We start from the raw sequence: 24388 nt of genomic DNA, 5'->3' as shown, positions 1-24388 counted from the left end.
AACTTATGGACCTTGGGTTCAAAGAGGATTTTATGAATTTGACCTCAAAGGCAAGAGAAGTAAAAGAGCTCAAATAAATGAATGGGACCATATCAAACTAAAAAGTTTCTGTTCAGCAAAAGAAACCATCAACAAAACAAAGAGGCAACCAACTGAATGAGAGAAGATATTTGCAAACAACACCTCTGATAAGGGGCTAATATCCAAGATTCATAAAGAACTCATACAACTACAAAACAAAAAGATGAACAATCCAATTAATAAATGGGCCGAGGACATGAACAGAAACTTCTCCCAAGAAGACATACAAACGGCAAACAGCTATATGAAAAAATGCCCAACTTCATTAGCTATTAGGGAAATGCAAATCAATACCACAATGAGATAAAACCTCACACCTGTTATGGCTATCATCAACAAGACAAATAATAACAAGTGTTGGAGAGGCTGTGGAGAAAAAGGAACTCTCATTCACTATTGGTGGGAATGCAGATTGCTGCGGCCGCTATGGCAGGCAGTGTGGAGGTTCCTCAAGAAGTTAAGAATAGAATTACCACATGACCCAACAATCCCTCTCCTGGGTATATATCCAAAAAAATCTGAAATCCATAAAGATATATGTACTCCAATATTCATTGCAGCATTATTTTGGTGGCCAAGACATGGAAACAACCAAAGTGTCCTTCAATAGATTATTGGATAAAGAAGGTATCATATATATACACAATGGAATACTACTCTGCCATAAGAAAAGATGAAATACTGCCATTTGTGACAACATGGATGGATCTTGAGATTATTATGCTAAGTGAAATAAGTCAGACAGAAAAAGTAGAGAACCAAATGACTTTACTCATATGTGGGATATAAAACTGAAAGCAACAAAGGAACAAGACAAACAAAGAAAGAAACAAAAATTCTTTTTAAATATATGACTGGGTTTCTGTTCATCTTCCAACCAAAGAAACAGAAGAAACAATACCAAGTTGTGGGAAAAAGGACTAGCTGAATATATATCAGGTATATTCCTGATATTGAGGGTTATTTACTATTGCAACAGGGCTATGCTATAATGTTTTCTGTTTTTGCTTTTGTTGTTGTTGTTATTGGGTGGGGTGGGTGGGATATACTATATTAGTAGTGTAACAGTGGTTAGACTAGACTGTAGAAGCAGACAGTCTGGGCTCCATTCTGCGTTCCTCAGTTCCATGTCCCTACCGATGTCCTGTAGGGCTATTGTGAAGATAAGAGAGTGTCTATGTAAGTACCTTAGTAGAGTGCCTGATATGTACTGTAGATGTTATTTTATAATTATGACAACCGAACTATTAAGCTTCATTTTTTTCTTCTTGCTTTATCTGTATTCAGCTTGGGCAGTTTTGATGCCAAAAATCTGTGTTCTCCCATTTGGGCATTAGAGGACAGGCTTGCACAGATACATGGAAAGGAGCTCTGAAGCTTGAAAGAGGGGGCAGGAAGATGTTCTTCCTTGTGCCCTGGGGATTTGGTGACGTGGCATTCTGCTGGCGCAGTACAGTAATTGGGAGGGGGGCATTCAAAATATCTACTGATCTTAAATTTTTTAAAGTCAAATACTGATGATATATATACTCCAGTGCCTCAAATGACAGATAAAAAGGTGAGGCAATAGGGCTTTTCCCTTCAGTGCATATGCCTTGGGATGGCAGCTGGCTGATATACGCAGGCAGTCATTTCTGGCTTACTGAATCTCTATAAACACAGTTTTTCCTATGATTAAATGTCAACTTATAAAATACAGCTATGGAATTGGAAATTATTAACCAAAATAATAACAATAATAAAACAGTAGAGGATCCATAATAGCAAAACTAATTAAATTAGAGCTAAGTCTACACTTTTCAACCTACAATTTATTTTGTGATGATGCTAACATACATTCCTGAAATATTAATAAGATAAAAAGGAAGATGTTAATAACAATAAAAGTTTGACAATCAACTTTTACCCATAAGATTTCTGAGAGCTATAGGTAGTGGAGTTAAGTCAGATAAAAATCAAGTGGCAAGAAATGGAATCTTATCACTTGACATCCTCTATTTGGCAACAGTCTGGCAGTTGTAATGTTTAGGTCTCCAAATTGCATGCTCATTCATGGGCACTTTCATTGCATTGGGCTAATTCTGCATTTTTTTGCTTTTAAATTTCTTCCAAAATGAAGACAGTATAAATGTTATTGAGTTACATCAATTTTCTGAAGTAGAATAGTCATTTATTTTAAGGAATACCTATGTCAAGAATTGATGGAATAAGTAGTTTTAATCTGCCATTATTTCTAGTGCTTTAGTCTGTGGAAAGTTGTTTTTTTTTTCTCTACCTCTGACTTAACAGCCATCTGATAGACACTCTTTGGATTTGCACTTTTATTAAGAAAATAGTTAGTCTGGATGGGAATATTTTCCTGATTTTATGTCAGTGATGTCCTGCGCTACTGGAGACAGCTGTATTGTTGCGCTGGTATTACGAGATAAAGGGATGTACTTTCTGAGTTAAAGAATTAATGTTGTATTAAGTAAAAAATTCAATAAAAAGTGACTGTAAACCTAAACAGTATTGTATTCAGCTATCACATGCGCAGTGAGAGAAGAATTTTTCCATTCACATTTCCACAACCTCCTACCTGTATTATTTTTGAGAAAAAACTTAATAACATAATAGAAAAAGAGTTTTAAAAATATCTATGAATTAAGTAATGCTAAAATTAACTGATTAAAAATGCATATTCCTAGTTGTTCAGATGAACAAAATAAACACTTGAAATGGATCATTAAATAGAGGAAATTATTTCATTGATTTCCTCAAACCCTTCTTCCTGATTCAGCGACTATTACTAAGCTCATGGAACTGGCTCTGAAAGGTTCTATTTTCATGAAATTTTTGACTTCCTACAGGACATGTACTCTTACACTGGCAATTAACTTTTGTTTAACAAGTAAGTCTTTGTATATATTCAGCCTTCTCTCTCATATCAATAATTTGTAATTATGGGGGCACTGAACCTAATTAGATATATTCATTCTTTTTCTCTAGTATAGCAAAAAAAACATGACTGCATTAATTTACTGGAAAAGGTAACATGATAATCAATCAATAAGCTATGTTTTAAAAACTCTTTTAAATGAATTAAGTACATTTAATTCATCTGAATAACAGTTTTGATACTGGTAACATAAAAAGAGTATAACTTAAAATTCTCAAGACTAGATTTCAGCCCTTAGCTTATAATTCCTATAATTGTTCTTTGGAGTATTCTACATATTTTAACATGTACAACCTCAAATAGTGCATTTTTATCCTGTTCTAACACAATAACTGTTGTTTATGCCATAAAGACCATGTTGAGGCTAGTCTAGTAGAGACGGAGGCATATATATATATATATATATATATATATATATATATATATATATATATATATATATTGTGTGTGTGTGTGTGTGTGTGTGTGTGTTAGGCAGGGGAAATTAGTGGAAGTCTTAATATAGTCACTAAATATGAGCACCAGAAATTTCAAAGAACCTCCAATGGGTGTTTGAAAGGTGCCAATAATGTCATCAATAATTCATCTCTAACCATGAAAGGCACATAGATAATTTTTGCCAACCTACCTCTCCTATTCCTTACTTCTCCTAACCTGGAGGGATATTTGTGACTGTGAGTATGCTCACCTCCTGTGTGACTGGAACTGTTGCTTAAAACTCCTGTTTTCAAACTAAGGGTGAAATTGAGGAGTGGGTACTTACTATTCACACAAATAATCAGTTTCAGATTATCTCTGGATAAAAAACTTTAAGGATAGTGGAGTTGCATTATTGTAGATCTAGAGAGTCATTTTCCAAGTCCTGCTAGTGATAGAGGTTCTTTTTATATTTGAACACATTTACTATCTTCCCACTGTTCCACTCTCCTTTAAATTTTGTCCCATGAAAAACTGCCTTTGGTCAAGAGAACAACTCTGAATATAATTGTGTAAGAAATATTTCTCTGGGGGAAACAGATTGTGCTAAAAGTTTTTCTTTGTAATTAAAAAATCTGTAATTGTATGCTTTCATCAATCTACCCTTTCATTGGCTCATTACTCATTTTTTTGGGTAGAGCTCACTGACAGCAAATACAGTTGGCTGCTATTTCTTCTCAGAGTTCAGTAGCCTCAGGAGAATATGCCTGTACCATGGATATCAATGCAGTCTTTTTGTTGCTCAGAACAGAGGGCTAAGTGACACCAACGTGAGTGGGGGAGATGGGAAGAGGATAAGGGCAGCAAGGAGAATCTCAACCTACCAACTGACTCAGAAAGATGTCTTTTCTAGAGTTTAGAAAAATGTTTGGAGTTAAGAATGACTCTATACAAAGGATTCCAATCTGTTTTTGAGTTTCGGTGATGACCCAGCCTACCAAAAGAAACATTTACTCTAACCAGTGCAAACTTGGCTCCTTATCAGAGGAGAAAAATGAGGCTTGGGAAAAGAGGGAACCAGGGTTGTGCTTGTCATCACTCATAGTGCTAGAGAATATTGTTCTCATTTGCTTATGGACTGATGAAGTCAGAGCATTACTCTTGGGGGTTCCTCACTGTTAATATGGTTTATTGCTTTGGAGGGGAAAAAAATACAAGGCCTCAGGCAAAACTTAACTACCGACATATTTCCTTCTGTACAAAAGGAGAGTTTAGTTATGGTACTGCCAATCACTAAAGTTTCAGAATAATTTTTTGATTCAATTTTACTTTAAACTAGAGCAGATATTTTTTACTTTGATGCTGTTGACTGAAATAAGAAACATTTCTATTTTCCTGTCTCTTATCTCTTATATGTAAGGCTTACCCAGTTGATTTTCATATCTGTTTCTTCCACATCTAGACTTATTCAATTAATTATAGCCTCAAGATTTACTCTACTTTCTACCATCCTGACGTTTTTTTCAATATTTAAATCTTCATCTCTCTTTTTTTATCCATTCCAGACTTTTCTCTATTTCTGTGTAAGTGAGCTACATCCACCCTCCCCTTTGCCTTTGACATAAAGGATTCCAACAGCACTACAGCCCAGTCTCAGTTAAATTACAAAAGCCAAGAATCGTATTTTTATTTTAGTTCCATATACAGTGTTAATAGTAATATTTGTTTTTAATGGAAAAAGGTTTGAAGAAAATTACTTTCTATGATGAAAACTTAATGATTCTATATTTTGGATAATATTTTTATAGCATGATAGTAAAATGCTTCTATTTAAATCACTAACCATATAAGTTGATTTTTCTTATGTTGTACATTTACCTGTCACTTAAAAATGACATCAGTTTATTATTATGCTCTGAAAAGTTCTACCATAGACTGACTTTCGTTACCAAGTGAAAAATTGTCAGACAGGAAAAGTCAAGAACACTGTACATGACTTCATTCATATGTGGGATATAAAACTGAAAGCAACAAAGGAACAAGACAAACAAATAAAGAAACAAAAACTCATAGACACAGACAACAGTTTAGTAGTTACCAGAGGGTAAGTGGAGAGAGGGTAACTAGAGGGTAAAGGGGGTGATGGAAAGAGAACTGACTCTGGGTGGTGTGATATACAGATGATGAATTATAGAATCGTACACTTGAAACCTATGTAATTTTACTAACCATTGTCACACCATTAAATTTAATTTTAAAAAATTAAAAAAAAAGAAAAAGAAATTCCAGTAGTACAGGAATACCTTGGTTTGCAAGCATAATTTGTTCCAGAAACAAACTACTCATATTGCAAGACATCGTTTGTTTACCAAGTTAAAATGTATTAGAAATGTTTGCTTGTCTTGCGGAACACTCACAAACCAAGTTACTCACAGTCCAAGGTTTTACTGTAATTTTATTCAGATGTTTTAAAATACAAATGAGGGCTTGGTCATATGGTCAATAACAAAGCAACTTAAAATTTTCAAAATATATTTTAGACCTTATCTTACTAATTATGTATAAAAAAAACCCCAGTAAAATGTATTATACTAAGAAACATGACAGACAATTCCTGAGAGATACAAGATGGTGGAGTAGATACATACTATGCTTGCCTCATCCTGTGAATACATCAAAATTACAACTAAATTACAGAACGGTCAACCTGGAGAACCATCTGAAGTCTGGCTGAACAGAAGTTTTATAACTAAAGATATAAAAAGGAAGCCACGTCGAGACTGGTAGGAGGGGCAGAGACACAAAACTGGCTGGCCCTAAACCACCGTGTGTTGGATGAAAATGGTGGGATATCTTGGCCACAGAAGTTCCCCAGTGATAAGCAAGCGAGCCCAGCTGAAGGAGTTCATCACCACCAAACCAGTATTACAAGGAATTTAAGAGGGAATTTTTAAAGACAGAAAAGAAAAGATCAACAATAAGAATAATAAAATGGCAATAACTACATACCTATCAACAATTACTTTCAATGTAAATTTATTAAATGCTTCAATAAAAAACATAGGGTGGCTGAATGGATAAGAAAACAAAACCCTTACATATTCCGCTCACAAGAGACTCACTTCAGATTGAAAGACACACAGTGACTGAAAGTAAAGGGATGAAAAAAGTTATTTCATGAAAACGGATTAAAAAAAAAATTGGGGTAGCAATACTTATACCAGACAAAATAGACTTTAAAACAAAAGACAGTGAAGGACCCAGCAATCCCACTTCTGGGTATTTATCTGAAGAAACCCAAAATGCTACTTCGACGGGATGTGTGCATTCATATGTTCAATGCAGCATTATTTACAATGACCAAGATGTGGAGGCAGCTTGGGTGTCCATTGATGGATCAATAAATAAAGAAGAGGTGGTGCAAATATACAATGGAATATTGCTTGGCCGTGGAAGGGAATGGGTTCTTGCCATCTGCAGCAGCATGGATGGACCTGGAGGGTATTGTGCTGAGTGGAGTATGCCAGATAAGAGAAAGACAGATGCAATATGATTTCACTTATGTGTAGAATCTAAAGAACAAAATAAACAAATAAAACAGAAACACACTCATAGATACAGAGAACATTTTGATGGTTTCAAGATGGGAGGGGGGTTGGGGGAAGAGATTAAGAAACACAAATTGGTTGTTACATAGTAGTCATGGGTATGTAGGGTACTGCATAAGGAAATATAGTCAATAATATGGTAATAGCTATATGTAGTGCCAAGTGGGTACTAGACTAGTCAGGGGGAATCACTTCTTAAATTACATATGTCTAACCACTATGCTGCACACCTGAAATTAATATAAAATATTATTGAATGTCAGCTATAATTGAAGCATTAAAAAAGAGGGAAAAAAGATGAAGGGCATAAGAGGTTCAGGTTTCCAGGTGCAAAATAAATAAGTCATGTGGATGTAACATACAGCATAGGGAATATAGTCAATAATATTGTGATAGTGTGGTACAATGTCAGATGGTTGCTGGACTTATGGTGATCACTTCTCTAGGTACATAAGTGTTGAACAACTATGGTGTACACCTGAAACTGATATAATGTTGTATGTTGGCTACATTTTTTAATAAAAATCTTAAAAAAGGAATATGACAAATGCCAAAATTAAAATAAGGAATAAATATTCCTTCCAAGAAACTTCATAGAATCATTTTTTAAAATACTTTATATGGCTTGAAAAAGCAAAATTTCCAGTTTCAGGGCCTGTAGAAGAAAGGGTAAACAGAACATAAAAATGACCAAAGGACACATCTCATTTCTTTTAAATATCTTTTAGTTTCTCTTACTGAGTTCCTGGGCATGCCTCAGAGATGACGAGCACCTGGCAACCCTAAAGCCTTTCTTGGCTGAGGTGGCACTATAGGTGTGAGAAAATCATGGGCAAATTCAGCCTCAATGGCAAGTTTGTGAGCTAAGACTAAAATTAGCCGCGTTTTTCATACTTCCTCTTCAGCTGTGTCCGTCCTGATGTTGACCATTGGCACCCATCTTTATTACTCTAGCTGCGAAGTCATTATGCATTTAACCTAGAATAACAGACCCTGGGGAAGGAAAAGCCATGCTAAAGAGTCAGTGATAAAAGAGACCTTTGAATGTCTAGTCGCTACATATTAAATTTTCTTCAGATTTAATATCACTAGGAATTTAAAGTCTCTTGGTTATCCTTTTCAGAAGAGAAATGTTTTAAGTCTCATTTGTGGTAATCAGTCACTTGAGCCTTTTTGCTGCAATGTTTTTCTGCTCTAACATTTTAACATATCCTTACAGTATTATCCTTCAATTTTAAATCTCTTCAGAGATATTTAACCTAGTTAAGGCTCTCAATTCTTTTAAAAGAGTTTGTCATTTCAGAATTAGGGAAAAACAGCTGTCACTCCTGTGGAGGATTCTACTAAATCAGAGTATAATGTCGGGCTTTAAAATGAAAATTGTTTTCATTTCTATCTTACACTCTGACCTTCACACAATTTTCTGTGATATATAGGGGAGTCATCTAAAATATTTAGTCTCCCATGTGCTCTTGGCAAGTAACCTAACAACCTAAACTCTAAGTCTCCAAATGAGAAAGCCTAAACTCAGTCTTTTCTTTCACAAAGTGGATAAAAATAATACTGCTCACCTCATATGGTGGTTGTGAGGATTAGATGAAGAAATACATCAAAGCATTTAGCACAATGCCTGGCACAGCATACTACTTAATACGTGGTACACAATAGTTCTTACTTGGTGACTATGGCACAATCCAATAGGCTGCAGCAGTGAAAGCAGTGATTTGGTAGGACTCTAAAATACATATACTCCTGAAAGCACTATTGTTTTCAGTCATTGCAAGTTTGTAATAGCAATTCTTAAGTACTGAAGTAGTACTAGAATTTGGGGGGATATTTTTACACAGCTGTGACATGCTCTTCTAGTAGTGATTCCCAGACTTTTGTTGTCTAATTTTATGTGTCTAAACCTCTGGATCCACAGTTGGGAGGGTACCCACATTTGTTCTCCTATAGTACCTGGAGTACTGCTAGCCATCACCCTGAGTATCACCAATAATAGTTCAACTGAAGAGCTATGATAGCCAGAACAGAGAGTCACAAGTTCAATCAATGCCTTTTTAACAGAGAGCCACAAATTCAATCAAAGCCTTTCTAAAAGGGATTTCCCACTGAATCTCTGCAGTGTCACAGTAGTTTCTGATCACAGTAGTATCACAGTACTAGTACTACAGAGCAGTAATATCAGAGTAGCAGCATCACAACAGTATCTCTAGGCACAAAGATACAATTTAAAAAAAATCTTCTGCAGAGACTTTGAGAGATAGACTGAAATGGGGTGCTGGCTAATACTTCTTCACCACTTATTCTTCTTTGATTCTCCATTCTATTTGTAGTTCAATTTCTCATTTTTCACTCTCATCCTGTTTGGCCTAATGACCACTCACTTCACGACAACTGGAAAAGTAACATTGACTTTAACATACATTCATTGCAGAATAAAATAGAAACCCAATAAATAATTTTACAATTTTTATACCTATCTTGGTAAATCCTATAAGCCCAGGCAAATAACTCCATTATCATTTTCATTTCCTTAGGTTAATTCTCACTGAATATTAACTTGATATATTCAAGTAATACATAATACAAAAACTAAATTTGAATATTTAAAACATTCACTATTTTCTCCACTGTGTTTGGTAATAGGTAGACATACATACTTATAGGTTCTAAAATCTCAGAATTTTAGGCAAAAGTGCTATAACATGGGGTAATCAGAAAATGCTTATGATGATAGTAGGAAAAATATAAATATACAAATGAGTTTACACATCAAAGACATGATAAATTTTAAAGACGTATTACATTATTTCACATCTTATAAGAAGTATAAAAGGTTAATAAAGTTTTCAGATAGATTAAATGATTATTTTAGACTTTAATAAGATCAACTAGCTTACAAATGTTTAATCAATTTAGGACGGCATGGGGTTCATAAAGCACATTGAAAAGCAAGCAAATGATCATCATGGTTTGTGTTGACGATATAATTAAACATAATATTATGGACTCTGACAATAGATTTCATGTAAAATGCTTGCATGGATGGATAATGTAAACACCTGTTAGTTCCACTTAGAGTAGTAAATGAATAAGGCTTTTCCTTTCATGGGAAAATTACAGTAGCCTTTTGAAACTATGTAAGTGCATAAGGTTCCCTCCTTTGGTCAGGCAATCTGCCCTAGGCCTGATAGGTACTCCTTTAATTTCCTGCCGTCACTTTCATCTTCTCTTTCCTCATAAAGAAGCAGATTTCTCTCCTTTCCTGCCTGAGATTTTCAACTTCCTCTTCACCAATGGCTTCTTCTCGTCAGCCTGTAAATATGATCAGGTGTCTGCCATCTTACATATTCTTTCTGTCTTCCTTATAGTTCCTTCTAGATTCCACCATAATCCTCTCTTTTCTTTCAAAAGGAAACTGCTTTCTGGAGTTTTCTAGGTTTCTGTCTCTATTTACTCTGTAATGAGGAACCAATTTTAGGGTAAAGCCAACAGTATGAGTGAAAGAAGGGGGAGGGAAAAACCTTAAGTACTTAAAATTACATAACTGAAGACAAAGACTGAGCCTTAGCCTACATGTTGACTGACTCTAATGTTAGTTAAATATTTCCTTAATGTTCAAGGCTGTTTTCCTTGTATATTCTATAACTTGGAATGGAAACAAACCAAAGGATAAAAATCTTTGGTTATTCCTTCTCTTTCTTCTTCCTAGGGACATTTTTGAAATGTTGGCGTTCTGTGGAGTTCTGTGTCATGCATCTGTCTCACTTACGTCTCAAGTGTAACATATGCTTTGATGATTGCTGAGTTTGTATCTCTAGCTAAGATTTCTCTCCTGAACTTCAGATAAATATATACAAACATCCACTAAACGTTGCCACTCAGATGCACTAAAGATACCTCAAATCAACATATTTAAACTTAACCCCCCCCCTCGGGTTTCTACTTCCACTTCCACCTATTCCTCTTTTTGTATTTCGAATTTTATTGCATATCGCCACTCACTTGTCCAAATTAGAAACATGGGTATCAATCTTGGGACTGTTATCTATATCCTATGCCCTATGTCCAGCAAATTACAAGATCATTCTGACTCTACCTTTTAAGAATATTTTGAATCTATGCATTTCTCTCCACCACCCATTGCTTCTATTTATTCTTCCCTGAATTACAATAGACATTTTTTAACTGGTTCAATTGTCTCCAGTTTTCCTCCTCTCCAATTCATTCTCTGAAAAGCTATCAGAGTGCTCTCTTTAAACGAAGACTTAATCATGTCTTTCCCGTGTTGAAGATACTTCAGCGTTCCCCTTCCCATTCCATTCGGAATAAAGCCTAGCATGATCTGGCTTCTGCTTATCCCACCAGCCTCATTTTACATCACTCTTCTTTCTCAGCTTTCTTTATTTTCTCTAGTAAACAGGTGCCCTTTCCAGGTGCTCTAAAAGCTCTGTATCCCATCTTTACAGCACTAATCACACTATATTATATTTATCTGCAATGCTGGATATTGCTTAATAGGCAGATTAACAAATCAGGATGTTAATTATTTTGGGTAAATAATTTGAATAGATATATATGTATTTTAAGGAGCACTGCAGTCATCATCAAGGGGAAAATCATCACCTAGGTTACAAAGAAAGTATATAATTATGTAGTGTATAAGTAAGTTATGAAGCACAATTAGAAAATGAACACTCCTGAAATTAAGAACTAGAATGTAAGAACTACAATTCAACTTAAGAAAGAGAACAGAACCAAAAATGCCAGCTTTCTACCCCAGCCTCCCCTTTAGAGATAACCATAATACCAAATTTTATGTTAACCTTTCCCTTATAAAAATAGCTTTCTCACTCATGTACTTATGCCTACATAATATATTTTTAGCTTTGCTTCTTTTTGAGAATTATAAGTATGGTGTTTTTGATGTGTAGTAGTTTCTGAAAATTGTTTTTCACTAAAATTATGTTTCTAAAGTTTATATACATTATCATAATTACAGTTAACTAATTTTCATTGCTGTAAATTATTCCTTTGTGGGAATAATAGAATTTATGTACATACTTTTCTGGCAATAGACATTGAGTTTTTCCAGCTTTCTACTATTATAAATATTACAAGTATTTTGTATGGCATACACAGGAATTTTTCTAGAATAATATCTTGGGGGAATTGTTGGAAGGTAGGATATGTACATGTTTATAATTTGTGTTTGTGTTTTTTATTCCCACAAGAAGTATTAGAGTTTCCATTGCTCTTCCACTTACAAACAACTTATATTTTTCAGACTTCTTAATTTTTCCAAGTCTAGTAGGTATAAAATAGCATCTTTTCTGCATTTCCCTGATTAACAGGCTCAGTTTTTAAAAAGTTTATTTACTCTTCTGATTTCACTTGTATTTTATGCCCCTCCCTCTTTTTTTGTATTGTGTTGTATGTCTTTTCTTATTGACTTGTAGGAGTTTTAAACAATATATTCTGAAATACCAGTCTCTTGTCCCTCATATATCTTGCAATTATCTTCTCCCAGCGTCTTTTTTACTCTATTTCTGGTGACTTAACATGTGGTAGTATAATTACCTACTTATCACTCAGCCTAACTCACTAGACTAAAAGGCCCTAGAGGTAAGACACCGCATCTTTTCATTTTTGTTCCCCGGTATCCAGCAAGTGCTGCTGCTTTCTCACTATGAGTTTATTGGGAAAATGGGTGAATGAATGGCTACAACTGTAGAAATGGTGAATCAATCTTTTTATAGTCAAATTTCATTTCATGCAAATTGATGATGCTGAAGCCAAGAGAGTCAGAAATATATGTTACACACCTTCCTGTATTTGCACTTCAAAGATGGGTGTCAGGCATGAGTAAGGGGTGCAGAGAGGTGGCAGAATGCTGTTTATACAAATTTATTACCAGCTCTGAACATTTGGCAATGTTCATTTTTCTTTGTTTTCAATGCACTTATAGTTAACTAAACTTCCTATAGTGGGATAATTTTTAGCCTACATTTATCACAAAGTTAGAAATGATGTTAAGACATAAGATATGGATTACATGTTACAATGGATGTGCAAGGTTCATGGTTGGTGTCATTAATTTAAAATTGGTTACCTTTTTAGTAATGGTATCCGGAGGTACATCCCGCCTCCCAAGAGGATAAGGATTCCATTGGCCACTGGGAGATACATCTTCTTGTCCATTGTCTAAAATGTTGCTTTGCTGGGACGGGGTCTATTGCAAAAATGGTATGGCATTCTTTAGTGATGTAATAGAAGTTTATCATAGTTTTCTGAAAAGAGTCCCTAATGATTATGGTAAAATTAACTTTGTTTAATTGCAGATAAAAGTTTATCCTGAACTAGAAGTATTATTACATATTATTTACTCAGTAAAAAATTATTAATTGACAGCATTTTGGAAGCAGCGAGAAATTCAATTAAAATAACAATCAGAGTTATTTACTGCATTTTAAAGAAAAGTTTAGATTAGTTACAGTAGCTGAATAAAAATAATCAGAATAAAATTAACCAATTGTTAAAAACCACAACATTTAAAACTTGCTTAATTTGTTTCTTTCTTACCATTTAGAATATAAATTGAAACCATATACTTCCAATATTCCAACCATAACCTAAAACAAATTTCATGAGGCTGTTCTGATTCTGGGAGCATATATCTCACACTAATTGAAAATAGTGTTAACCCTAGCATAGTGTAAGATTCATGACACTATGACATTATATACAGGTAGTTTTTAGGGAAAAATTAAAATAACATAAAAATATTGTGCTATTAGAATCACACTGTAAATAGACCATGACTATTTTGATTCTAAATTTATTTATATAGATCATTTATGCATTAAACTTTAAACTATATATGCATATAGTTTATTTTTTGCTGACTTACTGCTTATTATTTTCAACAGGTAATAATGCCCATGTCTTTATCATTTTTAATATTAGATATTTAAGCGCTTCTCCATAGTCTGACCTGAGTAATAGCAAGTAATCACACACCATGGAGGGATACAGTAGTGGGGTATTTTTCTTGGAGGAGCAGATTAACTTTTTGCAAAGTCTTTCTCCTCCCCTAACTTACAGGACACACAAATACTACTTGATTTCCTGTGGGAGTCTTATGTGGGTGAGATATTATGTTTAGTGTTTCCTATTCCATTTTCTGTCTGTGTTTTGAAGGATCACCATAGATAAATAAAGCCAGGTTACAGGGTATAAGTGCATCTTACTCTGTGTGAGGTATTGTCTTCCAAACCTAGAATGGGAGAACTGGGCCATTCTCTTTATAACGTGGCAGAGATGGGCTGCGTGCCAGGCTTCAACTAATTATATGGAGTGGTCCTAGTTGTTTTCCTTTAGAAAAAAATTATGTAACAACATGATCTGTATTCTGACTACATGCATTTTTAAAAAGGATTGCTTGGAACTGTTTTGAAATCTAATTGATAATGACACTAGATGAAGTTTTCCTAAGGTCTCATGGATATAGGAAAAAGTAAGGAGATAACTCAGTTTTCTTCTTGTACTTTGGCTATGTGAATTCCTATTTCCTGAGCCTATCAGAACATATGAAAAAAGAGAAAAAACGTATTGAATTGAAGCTCCTTAGCTACGAATGAATTTACTTGTGTCTTTGTACTAAATGCTTATATTAGAAAAGAAGAGGGATCTTGAATCAATAATCTAAGTTTCAATATTAAAATACTAAAAAAGGTCAAGTTAAATTTAAAGCAAAAAATGAAATGATATCTATAAGGAAAAAAATGAAAATCAAAAGTGGATAACACATTTAAAGTTAACCAGATAACTATTCAATGCCCATCTGTCTTTATGCATTAATTTTTTAGTCTTTACCTTTCCAGATTAATATGCCCACACACAATTTTTCTAGATATTAAAATATGACATATAAAATTACTTAAATTAACATAATATTGTAGGGTAAGCATAACTAGCCAGTTTTATTTTTGTTGTTGTTGTTGTTTTAAAAAATTTTTAATACCTACATCTTTTTTGGCTTGGTTTCTTTGCCAGTGAAGCGGGTTAATACATGTGTTCATCTGGCCAGGTCTGTGCAACACAGATTTTTGAGAAGTGGCCAGAATTCAACACAGGTATCCCTTTCTTTTATCCATATCATCCCCATCTCCAGCTCTATTTCCTCCACTAAACTTGATTCAGCTGGCCAGACATGACTCCTAGGCACAAAGAACAACTGAGGATTACAAAATTCTTTCTGATGTCAAAAAAGGCTAAAGCCCTTTAGTTAAAATCCTAATATCATGATGATGTAGGCTCTTCATTAGTTTATAAATTAATCTCTTTCTTTTTAAAATTAGGATCAGCAATTGCACCAATTTCTCTATATTATAGCCAAAGGAAACATAAACATGCAGACACATAAAAAAATACTTTCACTAGACAGCAAAATTAAAGAAATTTCACGGAAGCAATTTCCTTTATTAATTTAAAGAATGTTGTAGCCTTTTTGTTTTTCTTAAGTGAGACACGCTAAGGGTGACTTAAGTTTGCAGGAATAGAAAGACCATGAAAGTAGTTTATTAATGTTTGGGAGGGGATAACCCAAAAGAGAATTATGTGGTAGGTTCACATTTTTTCCCAAAAGGAGAATAGCTATTTACAAAAAAAATGTACTTTTGACAAAGTGCTACTGAACTGTATATAAATGCAGCTGCTCAGTTGTTAAAATTCTATGACAGGTTAAAAGGATCAACTAACAAATGCAAAAACTAGTGAAATCATCACTGTTGAAATTTATTTCAGAGAAAATAACCAAATTGAGGTTAAATTATTTTCAGTACCACATTCTAAATACTCTATTTAGATTTTTTTTAAAGATTAAGAATGAATCTTCTTTTCTTCACCATATATAACCAATTAAATATAAAAGACATGGAAAATCATCACCATGCACCATCATCCCCTCAGCCTCTAAATTCTGTAGCTTTTTAATATTTCAAAACAGTTGGGAAAATGGTCAGTGTGATTTCATGAAAAATAATAAACTTTATTTGTTAGGAAATTCAGAAATGCTAGTAAAAGTTTTGCTGAATAGATGCTGGTCCCAAAGGCTGCTGTGGACATTTGTAGATTTTACATTTATGATTTTGACTACTGTGAATAATCACAAGTGTCTATCACAAGAAGTAATTTCTAATTTCGCTGAGATACAAATGTACGTATATATGTACATATGTCTGTCTGTCTCTCTATATATCGGTGTATGTATGCGCATGTTTATGAGTGTGTGCATGCATGTATGTATATGTGTGCCCATATGTGAGTATATGTGTATGTACAGGATTAAAAAATTAAGAGTAAATGAAATTGATTCATCCAATGGCTTTCCTATTGTCTGCTAATTGATGGGTGCAATGGAAGCTTGGGAAATTCACTTACTGCATTTTGTTAGAGAAATTCTATGATCATGGTATTAGACTTTGGCACTTTGTAGGATCTTAGGATATAGCCCTTAAGAACTTCAAGGATCTATTTTGCTTAGTAATTGGCACATAGCTTACAAAGAACATTACCATAGATTCAAACAGTGTGTTAAACATACTTTTCCCCAAAGTATTTCCAGTGAAATTATTGTTATATTATTCTTTTTCTGAATGTTTTTTGAAAAAAAGTAGACATTATAAAGAAAAATATATTCCAGGTTGGCTCTAAATGATTATGACTTCATGAAGTTCAGTATCAAGGTGGTAATATAACGTCCAGATGAATTTTTAAGCCAGCATTTCATTATAATGGTGAAGAAGCATCTTGGATAAGGACTAACATTATTATTTTGGTAATTTTAGCCACTGTCAGTGAAAATGTATGTGGTTTATAAGCTAAAAGCATTTTTCATAATTACAAAGTTAAGGGAATCCTTTTGAGGGTAGGTGGCCAGTAATAAATGCAGCAAAATCAATAGAGACTATAGGCAGGAGTTGTCCCAGGGTGCCACATAAATCTTGCTTTGCTTTAAGCAGAAAAATAATGACATCAAGTAAGTAACCCTTAGAACTAGGGTGAATAAATGCATATAAAATGTTGGTACTATTTGATTCTCAGTCATTTGCATAGATTCAGTAAGAAAGGACATCAGAAGTTTTAAAATAGTTTAGGTGCAAACACTGCTATCTAAGTTTATCTAATTTAAAAGATGGTGGAATAAGTATCCACAGATAGTGAGAGCACCTTCTTCCAGGCAAATTGCTATGAAAAGATTATTAATACATATATTTCCATAAGTTCCACTTCCCTTTCCCTGAAATTATAATTTATATTAGTGTCTGTTTCAATAAGCCAATAAGCAGTAGGTACTGTGGTATAATATTATGGTGGTAGAAGTTAAAAAAAAATGGAAAAAAATATCAATTTCTCCAGTGCAGAAGAGACCACACTACTTATATTGGCAGCTAGACACCTGCCATTGGGGAGTTAGAAAAGGTCAATGATTTCTTCCCCCCAGACTTTCCTGTCTCTGGGGCTACAGTAGCATGGATGATTAATTTATTATTTTCTTGGGGTCACCACCTTTGGCCTTTCACTGACACTAGTCCTAGTTCTTGGTGATACTGAGTTCTTAGGAAGTGCAAGTGGATCTTAAAGAGTGTACAGTAATTACTAGCGTTTATCAAGTTCAGCTAACTAATGGAGCATGTGTCTGTAGCATATAGGGAATGATTTGGGTCATGATATGTTTTGGATAAATTAATATATTGTACTTGTGTATTTTCTTCTTTATCCCATGATATCTACATTTCTAGACTTTTGTAAAGATGATGTGAGATACTAATGCATATGAAAAATCTTTATCAGATCTTTATCAGCTATTATGAGTGATGTTCTAAGAACATGTCGGGTTTTATAAACATTTGAGAAGGCATCATCATATAGTAGAAACAGCAGGGACTTGGGTGCCCAGCAGAGTCAGATTCAAATTCTACCTGCTACTACACTGGCCACAGGGGTTATAATAGGAAAACAGTAAAAATGCAGGCGAGTTCATTTCTGTGACACATAAATTTTAGATTTCTTATCTCTACAAGGGAGATAAATACTTCCTTTGAAGGTTTTTGTGAGAGTTGTGGGGACAACATATTTAAAGTACCTAATGGGACCAGGTACATAGTAGATACTCAATAAATTCTAGCCTTTATTCTTCTATCAAAATATTTATTCTACCATCAATCTGAATAATAAAAATGGTAGTTTGAACGGACATTTTACAATACAGTTGACCCTTGAACAACATGGGGATTGGGGTGCTGATCCCTGTGCAGTAAAAAATTTACATATAACTTTTGACTCCCCAAAAACTTAACTACGAATAACCTACCATTGACCAAAGCCTTACAGATAACAGAGTCAATTAACACAATATTTTGTATGTTATATATATTATGTACTGTATTCGTACATAAAGTGAACTGGAGTAAATAAAATGTTATTAAGAAAATCATAAGGAAGAGAAAATACATTTTCAGTATTTGTTGAAAAAAATCCACATATAAGTGGACCTGTGCATGTCAAACCCATGCTGTTAAAGGGTCTACTGTATTATATTTCTCTCTGATAACATAAAATTTCAAGACAATAGCAAAGTTCAATTACAACAGAAAACATCCGAAGAAGCACATGGAACCATTAATAACATCATAAAAAGTTGCCTTAAATGCTTTTTGGAGAGGCAGTAAATAAATGATAAATGAGAAAATAAATGAATAAATGAATAAATAGATAGGAAATATGAATAATTTTATAATTCAATAGCTGATTTATGTCTTTAATGTTCTGATCAAAACTACTGTCAATTTTGGGGGAAATTAGAATAAGTATCAATAAATAAAAGCATTAAAGGATATTGAATTTATGAAACTAATTTTGTTGTTTTATTTATTCACAGTCTTTTACTATCTTAAGAGTTTTCATAAAATTACATTAGAAAATGCAATATACGGTTTATAGCACAGAAGCCTATATCTTTTAGTTTACTATAAATTTGTTTAAAAGAGTGTTGAGAAAAAAATAACTAGATATGTTTTGGTAAACTAAAGAAACCCCCCAAGAACTCAGGTTGCACAAATAGTGCTTTTCTGTCAATTACCAAGGTGCGGGGGAAGGGAGGAATCACAAAAAGGTCCCCTTTCTGGATGCACTTAGAAAAGGACAGTCTCAGGGCAACAGAGGAACTACTAAAAGCCCTCCTTTCTTCTACTTGCAAGACGTACAGCTTGGTGAGCAGAATGCGTGGGAAAGGAGCCTGGATTTCAGGCTCCGAATGCTCCCTGAGGAGGACACCACTGCACCGAAGTATGTGGCAACTCTGTCTCCTGTGCTTAACTTGTCATATGTGAAAATGTTAATTTAGATTCCTTAGGATACTTCATTCATTCTTTCTAGGACATGCCAGTCGTTTGCCATAACAACTAACTAGAGATGGCCAGCATTATCCTTCAGGAATTCTATGAATAAAAAGACAGCTCCAGGATTTCCATGAGAGAATGAACAGTTTTGTCAATTTTATCTACTGAAAATGTTTGCTTACAAATTGATCTAATTCTGTATTTTAGTGGAATCTCTAGGCTGAGACACATTTAAGGGCTGTAAAGAAATTGTAATTTTTATTGTCTTGAGCAGCAAGACACAAGTGCTGTAACAGACTTTTATGCACTTGTAAATTAAAGGAAAATAACTTTGCCTATCTCCTTTCCTTTAGAGAAACGGAGCCTCAAGCATGGGACCAGTTAGCAATGGTCAGTGGATCCAAGAAGGGAGACTCTGAGAGGCTGCATCTTAAGAGAGGGTGACATGAAAGCTCAGCAGAAAACAACAAACACGTTTTCCAAATAGAGAAGCTCTGCAGAAGAGGTGTGCCTGAGCACAAACGTAACGGGGGCAGAGGCAGATTGGACTTCGTGGGAGGAAGCAGAGCCTGGAGTAATCTCATATTGAGTAAGCACCACCCAGGGCCCACACATGATAAAGCTCCTACAATGGCGGCAGGGTAGGAAAGTTGTCCCAGAGGCCTACATGACTAAAGTTTATAGGCCTTAAACTGTCCATTTTTGCTCATAAAAACTTTTGGTGGTAATGGACTAGTTGCCCTGCGTGTGTTCCTTTTCCATCCCTGCCTTCTCTCTCTCTTCATGTGGATAATAAAGTATTGATGATAATTCATTTTCAGATGGAGTCTTTCAATACTTCAATCATTCTTGGTTTGCAATTTAATGTAGCTTCCAAAGAGAATCCCTTTCGGTCATCTCTTGTCCAACTGAGAAAGGTTGAAGCATCTCTAAATATTATAACTGTAATATTTCTGTTATAGACCATCTTAGAGCTATAGTAATAGTTAATGAATCCATTCTCTAGGGTACCTCAAACAACATCTGAAAATTAATATAGCAATACAGAGGTACTTAAGTTATATCTGGAGATAATTTAGATATTGAGAAAAAGTGCTTCAAAGTGTTATTACTATTTTTCAGACACTGAATATGTCTGTATTATTCTATAAATTGATGATTAAACAGGGCTAAAAGTTAGTCAAATAAAGAGCTATTCATATGGTGTAGTTTCAAAGGGTTCAAGCAATAGCTTCCTTCATAGCAAAGTCTCTCTAATCTCACAGAATTTTGAAATTCCATTATTTTAGTTGAAGGGTTTGAAATCTATTAATTGGCATGCCCTCTAGGAAAGGAGCCTATTCAAATTTGTGATATCTCATTTATTCCTCAGTGCAAATAAATTTCAAGGCCTCTTGGAAAACTGGTTTGTTAGGGTCAAGGATGACAGCCCTCAGCATCTGAGAGAAGGTGAACAGGTTCCATTAAGTTGGAGCTCCAGCAAAAAGGTTTTTGCTGATAGCTGTGTGCTGGGCACCAACTTGAATTAGCTCATGAGAGCCATCTGTACTCAGGTCCCAGCTCTGAGTTCAGTGATATTAATTCAGTGCTTTGAAACTGGCCGTCGAGTGAAAGTTTATATCACTGACATTGGCAAACAAACACCACAGATCAGGGCCTTGTTTTTCTCCCTGTAGAGATAGTTACCCACACACCACTGGTCCTGCAACAGAAGACTGAGGACAGGACAAACATTCAAATGTTCTTAATTTTGTTAGGTTTTTTTTTTGTTGTTGTTGTACTTGTAGTTTTCAAAGTGATGAAAAGCTGTGAATATAAATGTCCCTTTGATTTTATTACTCTATTCACAGGAGGAAGCAAACAATCTGGAGTGAGGGATTGCTACTAAGACTAATTTGACAATAAAACATGAATTTTAGGCCTTTTGACCCTCAGTTTGCTGGGATGGGCATTTGTTCCATATGTTCATTAATTTTATTAGGAAAGAAGTGCTTTATTAGGAAAGGAGGCTACAGTCGTTCTGTTATCCCCACCTTGCCTTGCTTTTAAAAAAATGACTAGGTTAATGACTATATTAATAATATAGTCACGATGACATATTGAGTGAAAATGACTCGTTAGTCTCCACAAAAATGTAACTCACACAGAAGGCATTAATCAATTTACACAGGAGAAATGTGCATTCTCAATTTTGCCTGAAAAAGACAAGCTGAAGTGTTCTTTTGACAATGGAAAATGTTTCCTCTTACAGTGTATTCCTTTTCAAATGAGCCTACATTACTTTTAAAACTGTGTGGACTCTTTTAAAACTGTAAGCTTAGGAGGAGTAACAATTTGCTAGCTAAGCCATAAACTTGTTTCTCATGTTTTACTTCTGTGTATTATTTCCTGCGAAGACAATGGCCTGAAAAAGCATTTAGTAATGTCGACTCCTTAATTTCCATTCTAATTTAGGATTCTGTCTTTTCCAAAGGAATCAACTGAAATTCAATAATTATTTCTAGCTGCATTCTTAGAATGATTCAGCAAGAGAAGATAGGGCTATGTCAAAAAAAAATATATATATGAAAAAAACACACAAAAAGAATAAAAGAAAAAGAAAATTAATAATGACAAAAATGAGCCTTAAAGCAACACATAAAGCCATGTACCTGCTCAATCCAAAAAGCAAAGCTGTTAAGCAGGAACCTGATAACCAGTCTAGCTACAAATATTCGTTTAGCAGCTACGAGTTCAGGCTCTACATGAGTTGCCATTATCCTTTTTGGACTCACGAGAGTCTCTAAGCCAGGTTGTATGTACAGCCTAAACACATTAAGTGAACAAACAACATTAATTGCCTTTGGTATGCTGACACATGTAGGGCAGTCCATACTTACTTTCTGAAGAGGTAGTTCTTGGAGATCAAATTTAGACTTAGTCTGCAAGTTTAAAGTCATGCTTCTGCCTGCATGCATTGCTGAAATACCTCCATAGGGCAGCATGCCAAGGTTAACTGTGTTGTGTTTGTAAGCAGCATTCTGAGTAGAGGAGATAATCATGTGACAGGGTGTGAACACATGCTCAACAAACCAATTATTACATGAACATGTTTAAATTTATCACATTTAACTTTAAGCGAGCACACAGTACTTCTCTTTTTAAAACATGCACTTGATCAGACAGAAGCATACAATCAACAGTGTTAGTTATGCACATAATGAGTACCATCGAAAGCTACAGAGAAGACAAAAAGCAAAGGTACATTCTGGGTCACATTTGTTGCTAACTCAAACGCGTAAAAATCTATCTCTTATGTATCATGATAGTAGTGGCTCTGGATCAATGTTCATCTGTGGCAATCTACTCATTAAAAGAAAATTCAAACAGTGAAGTCTTAATCAAATTTTGTCAGCTGCAGATCTCATGGTCTCTTTCACATTGTGAGATCATTGCATACAAAAGACAAATACGAGCTTCTAATTCTGGCTTAAAACGAACGCACTGCGATGTTAAAGCCGAAATCAGCCTCCTTTATATCTCAGTCTATAGGCTTAATTACAGCAACTAACGAAAAGAGCTAGTAAAAAAAAAAAATCCTCATTCAATCTGACCGCTGGCTGATTGAATTTACTGATTAATTTAGGTAAAGTAGTCAAATAAGTTGTATGTGGAACCCAAGAGTCTAACTTTTTTTGTTGCTTAAAAATTACATTTTAAACTGGAGGTATTTCATACTGAAGCTAGAGGAATTATGATTTGAACTATTAATGCTATTTCACTAGTATACCCACATACGGATGGAAAACGTGATATTTTCATTGTGGCAGCCCTTTAGGAGGTGCATCTAAAGTTAGTCCAAGTACCTGATATTTAATTTTTTCTATAGAACTTTACTTAAAAATTAAAACATTTTGGATGCCTGGTCATCAAATAGTTTCCATCAGTACGATTTCCACTTTCCACCTATCATGGAAATGTACTAAGCTACAGCATTTGGCTCTTTAAGTAATTCTCATATTTTGGGGAAGAAAACCCCAAATCTACAGAAGTTAACTTAGTATACTTAAAAAAAACTGTATATTATTGAATATTAACAGTAGGTAGCTATTCTATTCTGAGAGCATTATGTGCAAAGTAATGATTTTTAGCATCAAAGTTTTATTTAACTCAACTGAAAGATGATTCTACTCCTGATGGTGTGCTTACCTACCAATCATATTTGTTACAGATCCCTGATTTTTCATTGGCACTGCCAAAATGGAGAAGGACACTGAACATTTCAATCTAGCACTGAAATGATTCCTTAAAGTTTAAAATTACTCCAGGCTAGTGCTCTTTCAGCTCCTATTGAAGAGTTGCAGCCTCAGACACATGGGTTCATGTTCTAAATTCTCAGTGGGGCGCTAAGCCTTGAGGTTAAACTAAAAGAGAACACAAGCATCTTTTTATTGAGGGTAGTACTTGGAGCTGCCTCTCCAAGTACCAAACTAGATCTTTAACCAACATTACGTTGGGCTGTTAAGCTTATCCAATGCCAGGCCTCTAGGCAGTTCTCTTTTATGAGGAATGGACAAAGAGCTTGCAGTGTCTAGTGTAATGATTTGATTTCTAGTGTTCAAGTCGCTCAACTGAATTTCAGTGGGATGGCAGCTCATCCTGTCTCTGGTACTGTCTGACTTTGGACAGAATGCTAAGTACCACAGCTATGTCAAAACTAGTTTTACATAACAACTGCTTCAGTAACCTGGAGTCATCTTGTTGAGTAGCTGGGAAGTTTTAAGTAAGATACAGCTTGAATTGCTCAGTAACTTAACTGAGAGGAAGAAAGAAATGTTTCTTGGAGAAAATAAGAGGAAGAGCTTCCGGGATCCAATGGCTTGAAACAATACTTTAAGGTAATTTAATTTCTTGGAATTAAATGAGAAGCTATTGAATATACATTGAAATTTCTCTGAAAA

General features: G+C 34.6%; 1 protein-coding gene across 1 annotated transcript in view; it reads right to left on the bottom strand.

Moving 5' to 3' along the window:
* The window catches only part of LRRC7 (leucine rich repeat containing 7), a gene marked incomplete at its 5' end in the record, with an annotated part of 273040 nt that overhangs the window by 44178 nt on the left and 204474 nt on the right, over window positions 1-24388 (bottom strand). The window contains 2 exons of the mRNA XM_019628072.1: window positions 13160-13279; window positions 22328-22468. Coding sequence (XP_019483617.1) covers window positions 13160-13279; window positions 22328-22468 — 261 coding nt within the window. The remainder of the gene's footprint in view (window positions 1-13159; window positions 13280-22327; window positions 22469-24388) is intronic.

The sequence above is a fragment of the Hipposideros armiger genome, unplaced genomic scaffold (genome assembly GCF_001890085.2).
Source record: "Hipposideros armiger isolate ML-2016 unplaced genomic scaffold, ASM189008v1 scaffold_746, whole genome shotgun sequence".
In the NCBI taxonomy this organism is placed as follows: domain Eukaryota; kingdom Metazoa; phylum Chordata; class Mammalia; order Chiroptera; family Hipposideridae; genus Hipposideros; species Hipposideros armiger.
This window is presented reverse-complemented; position numbering and strand designations above follow the sequence as displayed.